The sequence below is a fragment of the Corylus avellana genome, chromosome ca7 (assembly GCF_901000735.1).
Source record: "Corylus avellana chromosome ca7, CavTom2PMs-1.0".
In the NCBI taxonomy this organism is placed as follows: domain Eukaryota; kingdom Viridiplantae; phylum Streptophyta; class Magnoliopsida; order Fagales; family Betulaceae; genus Corylus; species Corylus avellana.
This window is the reverse complement of record NC_081547.1, coordinates 20906024-20917486: the sequence shown is the minus strand read 5'-3', so window position 1 is coordinate 20917486 and position 11463 is coordinate 20906024. Positions and strand designations below refer to the sequence as shown.

The window sequence follows — 11463 nt, the reverse complement described above, 5'->3', positions numbered from 1 at the left end:
CATAAGAAAGTGTGAAAATTTACCAAAAAATGTGTTGTGTGTGTTTGTTTTAAATGTTTTGTATTTTGTTTTTTTTGTTTTTGACAAGTATTTTATGTTTTGAAAAGTAAATGGTTTGTTAAAGATTTTGAGAGAAATTGTTTGTTTTGAAAAGCCAAAAATATTTTAAACCAGCAAACAAGGCCTTTAAAATATCCACGGTCCACCGATGGCCCAACCAGTATTTCGAAAGCGCAGTCTGTGGACTTTCTGGTGTGATTTTTATTTCCTTTTTATCCCTAAATGGAATGCTGCTTTTAACAATAGGTTAGCAGATTACCGAGAGGTCAATATCGTCAAATGAACCACTCCCTTCAGTGAGTCACTTCCCTATATCCGCTCCAAGCCTCCACCCTATCCCAATTGAACTCCTCTCTCTTCCTCTCTCTCTCTCTCCCCTAAACCCTAGATCCAGGGTCTCTTCTCTTCCCTTCTCTCTCTCTCTCTCTCCAAAATTTTTCATTTATTTTTGCTTTAATTTCACAGATACCTCAGTCACTCCCCAAAACCTGAATCTCTCTCTCTCTCCCAGAGCACAAAGGTTAGCAAAGACAAAAATTTGATATTTTCTCAGAAAACCTCTAACCTAACCCTAGAAATTGAATCTGATTTTTTCATTTCTTTTGTTTTGTAGGAAGATGGGTGAAGTGAAGGACAACGACTACGAGGAAGAGCTCGTCGACTTCGAAGACGATGACCCCAAGGCCCCCGACTCCGCCTCAGCTAGACCTCTCGCTGATACCGCCAAGAAGTTAGTCTCCTTCCCTTTTTTTGTATTTTTTTTTCTAGTTTCGGATATGTATTCTTTTGTATCACGGGATAGAAAACAAGAAAGAAAATACTAGACCCAGGTTTGGATTTGTGTAAAATTGTATATAGAGGTTTGATTGTTATTATTATGATTGGTTTTGTGTGTTTTATGTTTATTACTGCTTGGTGCTTGCTTGTGCTCCGTTTGGTTAATGAGAAAACTGAGGAAAGGAGGAGACATTTGAGACTTTGGCTCTGACGGGCTATTACTTGAAAAGAAACTGAAATATAATTCCGTGGTTTATATTTTGTAGTCTTATTTTTTCTTACTTCTTAACGATGAAAAGCTCCACCTGGACTAAATCAAGTAGGGGAGTGAGCCTCGGTGACTCGGGTTTTTTTTTTAAATTTTTTTTTTTTAATGAAGAGTAAAAATAAATAGTTAAGGTTTCAGGTGTGGTTTAATGAAGATGGGATAGAGGTTTAGGGATTGATATTCTGTGGAAGAAACAAATGGTTTACTATAATGGCATGTAAAGCAGGGTTTGTTGCTTGCATGGTGGCCAGTGGAAGATTCTTTTTCTGTAAATTTCTTTCAAGGGTAACCACATTCTCGATGATTGATGTTTGTATGTGCCAACTTGGTGGTGATATGGTGTGCCATCTGCTTTTCTTGCTGTTCTAGTTTTGGGAATCTTTTGGTGTTCCAAGTCTTGTGGTGAACTGGTTTCAATTGTTTAGAAGTTGGGATGTTGGAAGGGTGGTTTGGTGAGGGTTTGTTGCCACAATTGCCCTAGAAATGATTGAAAAAATTTTAGCTGGTGTTCTCTTACTTCAATCTTGCATTTGGCATCAATTTGGTGATTATGTTTGAAAGTCCATCTGACTATTGCAGCTATTGCTAGGCTTTCCTATTGTATTCGAAAAATTAAATTTTCCCACATGATATAATGAGGGTTACATACTTACATGTGTGCATCTTGGTAAAAGTTGCTGATTTCATGATAATATTGTGCTGCATTGAATTTTTCAATTTTTCTGTGGGACCTCCTCCCACATCTAGATCTTTTGTTAAATTTCCATATCTGTAGGCTTCTTCACATTTTTCTAACCTATTAAACATACTTTCTCTTGTATAGGGGCTATGTGGGGATTCACAGTTCGGGATTCAGAGACTTCCTGTTGAAACCAGAGCTTCTCCGAGCCATTGTGGATTCAGGATTTGAACATCCATCAGAAGGCAAATTTCTAACTAATCTTTTCATAATATCTCAGTGTGTTGTCAATATGTCAATGCCAACATGGCAAAATGTTACTGAACATCCCACTTTTTTCTTGGGAGAAACTGGAAGCTAGATGGGGGAGTTGCAAATGTTCATAATCTATTTTCGAAGTTGGTTTTGCCTTTCTAGCCTTGCGCATATTCTACATGTCATTGTTGCTGACTTCCTGCTGTTTTGGTCATTTTGGCAAAATCAGCTGGGGTTAGTTCGAGTCTTGTTCTATTTCCACTGTTTCTTTCCACCATGAGCTATTTTGATCCTTATTCTATTTTTGCCATATCTTGATCAAGTACTCTTAATTCATATTTATCTTTATTACCTGTTGAAGTGGGAAGAGCTCCCCTCCCCTCTTTTTACAATATTGGCAAAATCAGCTGGGGTTAGTTTGACTCTTGTTCTATTTACACTGTTTCTTTCCGCCGTGAGCTATTTGGATGCTTATTCTATTTTTGCCATATCTTGATCAAATTACTCTTGATTCATTTTTATCTTTATTACCTGTTGAAGAGCCAAAACTCCCCGTCCCTTTATATAGTGAAAAAGAGTATGCTACAATATTGAGGTCTTTACTGTATGTACTTCCACAGGGCCAAACTATAATAGAACAGTTAATTAATCCAGTACCACATGTTGCATTCTAATGGAAACCCAAAATGCCCTCTATAATGCAATTGAACCTTGACGGTTTTGTTTCTTCCAATGAATGTTACTATTGCCTGTAATTTATCTGTGAAATGTGACGATGGCATCTGGGTTGTTATTTTACTGGTTGTGGTGATTGAGATTGGGACAGGTTGTCTGGCTTATGAAGTGACAAGTTCTGGCTGCTTACATACTTGTGTATTGTCTTATCTCACATATTACTATTACTCATACTGGCCTGAGCTGGAATTTTTTCTACTCTATCTTGTGCAGGTAACTACTACTTCCATATTCATGATTTGGGCAAGAAAACTGGTTTGATAACCTTTCCATTAAAAGGATCTGGATGGTCATTTATACTTACTGAGGATTAGTCTGCTGCAATTTTGTTTGGTTCTTCAATAGTGCAACACGAGTGTATCCCCCAAGCTATCTTAGGAATGGATGTCATCTGTCAAGCGAAATCTGGGATGGGGAAAACTGCTGTCTTTGTTCTATCGACTCTGCAGCAGATTGAACCCGTGGCTGGTCAAGTTGCTGCTCTCATTCTTTGCCACACAAGAGAACTTGCTTACCAGGTATGTCAAATGATTGTGATAGTAGATTAATGACCTATGATGATGTTATAGCATCCAAAATGTTTTTTTGCTTGAGCATATATCTCTATGTTGGTATTTTTACTTGCATTTTCCATACTGTATTTCTGTTTCCTAATAATGTTCTTGTTTTTTTTTGTTTTTAACTTCTACAGATCTGTCATGAATTTGAGAGGTTCAGTACCTATTTGCCTGACATCAGGGTTGCTGTCTTCTATGGTGGTGTCAGTATCAAGACTCACAAGGATATGCTAAAAAATGAATGCCCTCATGTTGTGGTTGGGACTCCTGGAAGAATATTGGCCCTGGCAAGGGATAAAGATCTTGGATTAAAGAATGTTCGGCATTTTGTTCTTGATGAGTGTGATAAGATGCTAGAATCACTTGGTATGATCTTCTTTTGCAATAGTGTTGTTTTATTTACAGCATCTTTTATGTAGTTAACCATATTAATTTTCTTATATTGAGTTGTCAATTTGCTCATACCTTTTACAGACATGAGGAGAGATGTGCAGGAGATCTTCAAGATGACTCCTCATGACAAGCAAGTAATGATGTTTTCAGCAACTCTTAGTAAAGAGATCCGTCCTGTTTGCAAAAAATTCATGCAAGAGGTAGTATTCTGTCACCTATTCTTTGGTCAGGACAAGGAAATGAAGTTCTCATAACATCGTTGCTTTACTGGTTTTGTATCACTTGTGCAATTTTGTGGCTTAGTTTTCAATTTGTCTTGCCATTGGCAAGGTCATAATGCCTGGTGCTTGTAGTACCTGCAGTGCTTGCACTTCTTTCTTTGGGATTACTGCCTTAAACCATTTTGCTATGTTAGTGATGGTCTTTCTCGGGCTGAGTGAGTCTATTGGTTCAATTTAATATTTCAATGTAGTAGATTTTTTTCCTATGCAAGATTGCATTTAATATATAAGGAAACACAAGACGGGTTGGAGAAACCCAACAATCACCCTAGTGCAGTCGATAAAAAACACTGGGCCCAATGACTTCTTGGGATGCATGCCATGAAAGGGGCTGTCAGAAATGATGGTTTTTGAGGTAGTCCTAAGGATGGGTTACTTGGAGAAACACCTTCTATGCCAGCAAAAAAACTTGGCAGCTACAACAGGGTAGACTGCACTGAGATTGATTGGACTGGAGCCATTGAAGTGGAGCTCTGCTTCAATGTCTGAACAAGGAGATGCCCTATGGTTGATGCTCAGGGGATATAGAATTTGGATCCTGCAGAGAAGGTGGAGGTAGAGGATGTACAGAAAAGACAAGAAACTGCTGTGTGAAACGTGCAGCAGCGTGTGTGGCTTGTGCGATGGTGGTGTGGGGTACATGTGCTTGTGGAGGAGAGTGGCAAAGGTGATGGGGTTGCGCTTGGGCGAAAATGAAGTCCGATGGGCAGTAGATCTGGCATCCAAAACACATGAGAAAAAAAAAAAAAAAAAAAGGAGAGGATTGGAGGTGGGGAGAGGGGAGGGAGGAAGCAGAGCTCTTCCCTCGTTTTTGGGCACTCCCAACAGAGGGAGAGGTCTCTCACTTGGAGGGGAAACAACTCTCACACTTACTGGGGTAGAGGGGAGAGCTTCTCTCTCTAAAAGGTTGGAGAGAGAAGCGGGTCAGCTAGGTATATGGTAGTTGGATGTTGCAAGCATTTTAGAGATGCACAAGTTCAATCTATAAATCAGAGTTTTAGAACTATTGATTTATTGGGTATCTGGTTTATCTTTTTTGTTTATCAATCTTGTTGAGTTCTGTATGCTGAAGAAAGGTATTTTGACACACTGAGTGTTACCATTGTTTTCAGCCGATGGAAATTTATGTTGATGATGAGACCAAGTTGACTCTTCACGGTCTTGTACAGGTATTACACATTGTTGCAATCTTATCAGTTCACTGTTTGTGCTCATTCAACTAATGCATGTGTCTTCTTAACTCTCTCTTTGCAGCACTATATTTTATTGAAGGAGGGAGAGAAAAACCGCAAATTGAATGATCTTCTTGATGCATTAGACTTCAACCAAGTTGTCATTTTTGTCAAAAGTGTAAGTAGAGCCGCTGAGCTGAACAAGTTACTTGAGGAGTGTAACTTCCCCTCTATCTGCATCCATTCAGGAATGGCTCAGGAGGAAAGGTATGCATTCTGTTGCTTGGATTCACTTAGTGATGGAAAGAGTCGGTGCATTTGTGCGTTTGGTTTAAACTATATGCTAAGTTATTGCTTCTATTTTTGTCTATCAGTCAACCATTGTATGACATAGTTAGATAATCTGGAGAAGCTTCTGTTTATGTTGACGGTGGGGTTGATTTTGGTTTTGCTTCATGTTGGAGTCTTATAAGAACTTTCCTGCTAATTATTTATTTTGCATATTTTTGTTTGCAAATACATGTTTTTGGATGATTTAAGTTGGTCTCTAACAATGTTGTCAAAGGCAAGGGCAACCTTGTTGTCCAAGGTGTGAGGCGTGAAAAAGATCCTCACTTGGGTGAAGTCAAGCGCTGAGTTCTAAGTTTAGTTAGCATATATATATATATATATATATATATATAGGAACTCAAATGATATGTACTTGAAGCATTTTGAGTGGGACTTTATGAAAGTGGGAGGAGTTGGTCTGTAAACCATGTGATCTGCTTCTCCCCCTCCCAATTGTTTTGGCCTTTGACCCACCAAAATAAGGACCAGCATTTGCTAATAACACCAAATTGTTTTGGCAATGAGCCCTAAATACTTGCCAAAAGTGCCCAGAACTTTATGCAAGGCTCTTGCCTGAGCATGACCCAAACCTTTTTATGCCAAACCCTAACCATATAATTTTGTTTTGGGTTTGCGGATTGTGTAAAAAATTACCAACTCTTGTTGCGCTTGGGGCTTCGGCTGGTACTATTGCTACTATGGAAGGCAGTAACTAGTGCTTAATACCCACTACACTTTTGGCCCATTGGTAATATATTTTTTTATTCTGTGTAAAAATTAGGGCACAAAATGACTATTCTATTGGGAGATGAACTATTACTTTGAAGGGAATAGTTATTACTATCATTAGTTTGGTTGTAACTAGGCACGGAACCCGGAAATCTTATGGGAAAGGGCCAAACAAAAACTCTTTTTTCTTTTTTGGTTCTCATTAAAGATTACCCCAGACTATAATTATCAAATAAAAATTAAAAAATATTGCAGTCTACAATTGAATAACTATAGTTATTAAATAACAACTAAATAACTATGATTTCTTATAAAATACAAATAAAAAGAGTAAATTCCATGTACAAAATTTTCTGGATGCCCGTTTGGCCTATACCACTCCCCACCCGGTCACTAGTTTTAACACTGCCACTATTTGGTACAATGCAATATGCTAGTGAATAGAATCATATTGTAATTAAATTTCTTAAAATACAAGTTTACAACATATATTTTTTGTTCAATCATTCATTTCACACAATTTTTGCTTACTATTCGTTAAATGTGATCAACGCATATATACTTCTATTGCCCGAGATAAAATGCACACTTAAAACACTTTTTTCTGTCTTTTTATTTGTCCATTAGTTGTGGAAATGAATTAGTGACCTCCATCTAAAGAGGGGAAGAGATGATTCAAACTAATGACTTCCACTTAAAGAGGCGTGGTTTCCAGCTAACTGTTTGAGCTAATTAGTTGTGGAGGTGATAGAGTATGTGCAATCGAAGAGAGCCTTAACACCATCACCACTGCAGCCTGTCTCTCTCTCTCTCTCTCCAGAGCCCCAAGATCAACATGATCAAAATATGCCTTTTCTCCCAACCATCACAGAAAAGTTAGAGAACAGAAATTGCAAAAAAGCAAGGGAGAACAAATAGCAATGACTTCCCATCCCCCTTTGGATGGCTGTCCTGTTGATTAATTCATCTCTCTCTCACATACACAAATGACAATGACTTTCCCATCCCCTTTGGCAGGCTGTCCTGTTGATCAATTCCACAGAAAAAGGAATAGTGATTCCTCTCATATTGAGGGAGGGAGGGAGCGTCCATAGTTTATTCCAGAAGTGGAGCAACGCTCTCGCTGGGTCTGTGTTACAGAACATTGGGTTTGATTTGGGTCAATGGAAGGCTTTCGAGTAAATTTAGGATTGATGTCCTATTTGCACATAAAAGGAATGACTATTCGATCTCATTTTGAGGAATGACTATTCCTAACGAAGAGTTATTCATTTTGTTTACTTCTTGTATTCTTAGTGGTGCCTTGTGCTTTTTAATGATATCTGTCGATTACCTATAAACAAATGGCTATTACTTGGAATATAAAACTAACCAAACAACGGAATTACTATTCCATTTCAAGAGCCTATTCCACATACCCAGCCTACCTTTAATGTGTTGTCTTCTGTATATTCTTTCCAGGGCTCACCTAATGTAATCCTCTGTACCTGTTTTCTTTTTCTTTTTCTTTTTCTTTTTCTTTTTTTTCTTTTTATTTTTTTATTTTTTATTTTTATTTATTTTCTTTTGCAAGCGTAATTTTGTGTAACATACTGAATGTCAGATTTTAGAATTCAAATGAATATCCTGGAGTTATATTAAATGGTTAATGAAAGTAACATCATTTCACTTGGGGGAGCGAGTAGTTTTGTTGATGGCTGATTCTGTATGGTTTTTCTTTCAGGTTGAAGCGTTACAAGAATTTCAAGGAGGGGCAATCAAGAATTCTTGTGGCAACAGATTTAGTAGGAAGGGGGATCGATATAGAGCGTGTTAACATTGTTATTAACTATGACATGCCAGATTCTGCTGATACATACCTGCACAGGGTACTTTCATTTGAATACTTCTATATGATATGTATACGGTTAGTTATTATTGCCACTAGTTTGTAATTGAATTCACTCCCATTCTCGGCTTGGGTTGCCATACTCCACAGGTGGGCAGGGCTGGTAGGTTCGGGACCAAGGGGCTTGCAATTACATTTGTTTCATCTGCTGCTGACTCCGATGTTCTTAATCAGGTAATTTAGGCAGTTTGAACTAATACAGGTGCAGTTTATCCTTTATTTTTATTTATTTTTATGCTTGCCTATTTATGTCATTTTGTATTTCAGGTTCAATCAAGGTTTGAGGTGGACATTAAGGAGCTTCCTGAGCAAATTGACACGTCAACCTACAGTAAGATATCCTCTTTGCAAAAAGTTAATTTAGCAATGACCAAAAAAATTGTTTATTTAGCCTTTTTTTTTTTTTTTTTTTTTAAATTATTATGTCAATCTAGCTGGTTGGAGATTGGATGCATTTCAAGGACTAGTGTGACTGTTACTTTGATTCCTTATGTTTGGTAAACCTAATGTTACACTTGTCTTCAAACCTGTTGTATGCAGTGCCATCATGATGGATTGGTTTTTTGATGACGAACCAATCAGAGACATTAGCGGGCAGAGTTGTTGTAGTCGTACTATTGTTTTTAATGTACAATATTCATGTTTGTCTGATTATTACTCTTTTCTCCCTTTGTTTTGGAACTTGTAATTCTGGGCCTAGCTAAATTGCTGATGCGATATTATTATGTATCAATACTAATTTATTAGATGCTAAATTTTTGTTTCTTTCTATTTTTTATAACATTCAAGGCATTTTAACAAAATTTATCCATCATTTGATTTCATGCAACCTCAGGTAAGCTTATAGCTTCTTATGCCATGCCATCTTATATATATATATATATATATATTTTTTTTTTTTAAGAAAAGCATTGTTTTGTTTTGACTTCCATAATTTGCTATTTTTTGTGGCTTCGTGCATACACCATTGCTTGTTTTGGGTAATGAATATTTAGGTATACCTTTAATGTAGGCCATTTTGAAAAGGCTAATTATAGGTTAGTTCAACAGTGTCTTTTTCTGGGTATCTTTTGCTTGTTGAGTCGTTTTGATACGCACTTAAATTTTACACATTACACCAAAAGATTATGAAACAGATTACATGATTATCATAATCTAATTTTTATTCATATATGGCTGTGCCGGTCACTTTTAGTCGTTGGATCTGGGAAAAGTAACAGTAAAGTTAAACATGGGTCACAGTGTAAGTCTTTTGTAAGATGAAGTTGCTAGACCAATGTACCTGGATACTATGCATAATCTAAGGGCTTGTTTTGTACGTGAAATGAATATTGTATTAGAAAAATAAATAGCTATTATTGGGAATGAAGGATAGAGAAATGAAATGGTTATATCTTATTTGTTTTAAAACTCAAATTAAGAAAAAAAAAAAAAAAAAAACCCCGCAAGTCCTTGGAATTTTGAACCTAAAGTGGTCACGCTAACCTGCAATTAGCATTAAGGGTGGTCTTGGCCTCCCTCAAATGCACTGGGTTGCACCACCCTGGGTTCTGCTGTGTGGTAGGCCATGCGTAATTGCAATGTTTAAATTTTTATTTTGAAAGAAAATGAAAAATAATGTGAGTTATTTTTTCTTGGAAAATGTATTCATTTTCATAAAGGAATAGTTATTCTTTGAGAGTAAAATCTTACCAAATAAAAGAAATTTAATTATAATAACTTATTTCGTGAACCAAACGAGTCTCTAAGTTTTGTTTACGTGGGCTAGTCTTTAGAACAATATTGTTTACGTCGGCTTATTAATACAAAGGAGTTAAGTTGGTCATGGCATGGCTAGTATGTAAACGTTTGCCACAACTTTCCAAGCTTAATTAAGAATGTTAAAAAGAATCTAAATAAAATTGTATGGTGAATAATGCCCGCCATTGTAGCCTCAGTCGTCTGCTTGGTAAATGATGCTGTAATTCCCTTGTACAACGTATTGTTCATGCTAATAATGCATTTCATTGAAAATGATTATCATCATTACTTGGAAGATTATTTGCAAAAGAAACCCGCAATTTTTCCATCTCTAATTTATTTTTTATCTATCTTTTTTCAAACTTATCATTGGATCTATAAAACTCGCATGTGCGAATGATATATATATATATCCTCAGCTTATGTAACGGCAGCTCGGTTCTTCCGAACTTAAAATACTCTTTTCTCTTCTCCCTCTCTGATCATCAGTGAAATCTCACAACATGTATGTCAGAGTTTCATCCATGTATTACAGAATATTTCATTCAATGAAAGTTTTTTCAAGCTAATTTTACAGCATCATATTTTCGTAAGTACTTGATGAGATTCAACAAGCACCATTAAAGGATCCGTTGCATGTTCCAGTTGGGCCTATTACTAGAGCAAGATCCAAGAAGATCAAAGAAGCACTTAATGGGCTGATTCAAGAGATTTGGGCTTATTCAAAAATGGGGCATTCCAAGCTTGGCCCAAAGGGAGATGAAAGCGTAATAAATTTGATCCAAGCTATTCATGGAGTAGATTGCACAAAATTTCCTTAGCAATGGCATGGATTAATGGTTGATTATGGCTAATTGACTATCCAATTACATACCAATTAATTGGATGATTGACTTGCCAAATTACATGCCAATTAGTTGGTTGATTGACTTACCTATTTCAAGACCTTCCTTAGGCGTGATTTAATTGCCAATCTCAGCCTATTTTTGGCATGGAGGAGCTGCAAATTTCAGACCAAATCAACCTTAATTTTAGGCTTTTATTAGTTAGTCCTTTTTTACTTTATTTACTTTCCAATGTTGGAACCAATTTAATTTCCTTTCCATAGCAAGTGGGTAGTCATATTTTCAGCCATGCTTTATAAATAGCATGCACTCATTGTAATGGAAATCATGAATGAAAATACAAAAGTGAGGTTTGCTTCTTCTATTAGTTCTTTAGAGAACTTGTGAACTTATCAAGGATTCTTCCTTGTGGCGTTCAAACTTTATACCTTTGGTTCGCGTTTCATTTATAAACGTTGGGTCGGGGTTTTCTATCTAAAATCTGATTTTTAGCTTTCTTGGGTTAATTTCCAATATTGTTTGTTGGGTCTCAAAGCGTGTCGATTGAGGTTCGCATCATTTGGTATCAGAGCACAGGCTCTAAAATCAGGTTTACTATCCTTTTGTTTTTATCTTTTGTTTATTGTTATCATCCTATCTTGTTCTGTTTGTATTCATTATTCCTTCTTGGTGTTTTACATCGTGCACTAAGTTAAAATCGTGCACCAAGTTCAAAAAAAAGAAAAAAAAAAGAAGAAGGGAGACGTCCAAAAAA

At 36.6% G+C, this 11463-nt stretch overlaps 1 protein-coding gene across 1 annotated transcript; it reads left to right on the top strand.

The window, feature by feature from the left end:
• The first annotated feature begins 396 nt into the window (after nt 1-396).
• On the top strand, nt 397-8889 carry LOC132186863 (DEAD-box ATP-dependent RNA helicase 15-like). The gene is made up of 12 exons (XM_059600966.1): nt 397-580; nt 674-790; nt 1929-2029; nt 3120-3292; nt 3466-3697; nt 3806-3924; nt 5118-5174; nt 5260-5444; nt 7960-8104; nt 8215-8298; nt 8392-8455; nt 8665-8889. Exons 2-12 carry the CDS (start codon nt 678-680, stop codon nt 8673-8675), a joined length of 1284 nt encoding a protein of 427 aa, XP_059456949.1. The 5' UTR covers nt 397-580; nt 674-677; the 3' UTR covers nt 8676-8889.
• The last annotated feature ends 2574 nt before the right edge of the window (nt 8890-11463 follow it).

Bases quoted from the DNA above. Each gene is read 5' to 3' on its own strand.
- LOC132186863 (XM_059600966.1), top strand. From the start codon at position 678: ATGGGTGAAGTGAAGGACAACGACTACGAGGAAGAGCTCGTCGACTTC. The intron at 791-1,928 runs GTTAGTCTCCTT...TCTCTTGTATAG, and splicing joins CTCGCTGATACCGCCAAGAA to GGGCTATGTGGGGATTCACA. The intron at 5,175-5,259 runs GTATTACACATT...CTCTCTTTGCAG, and splicing joins CTCTTCACGGTCTTGTACAG to CACTATATTTTATTGAAGGA.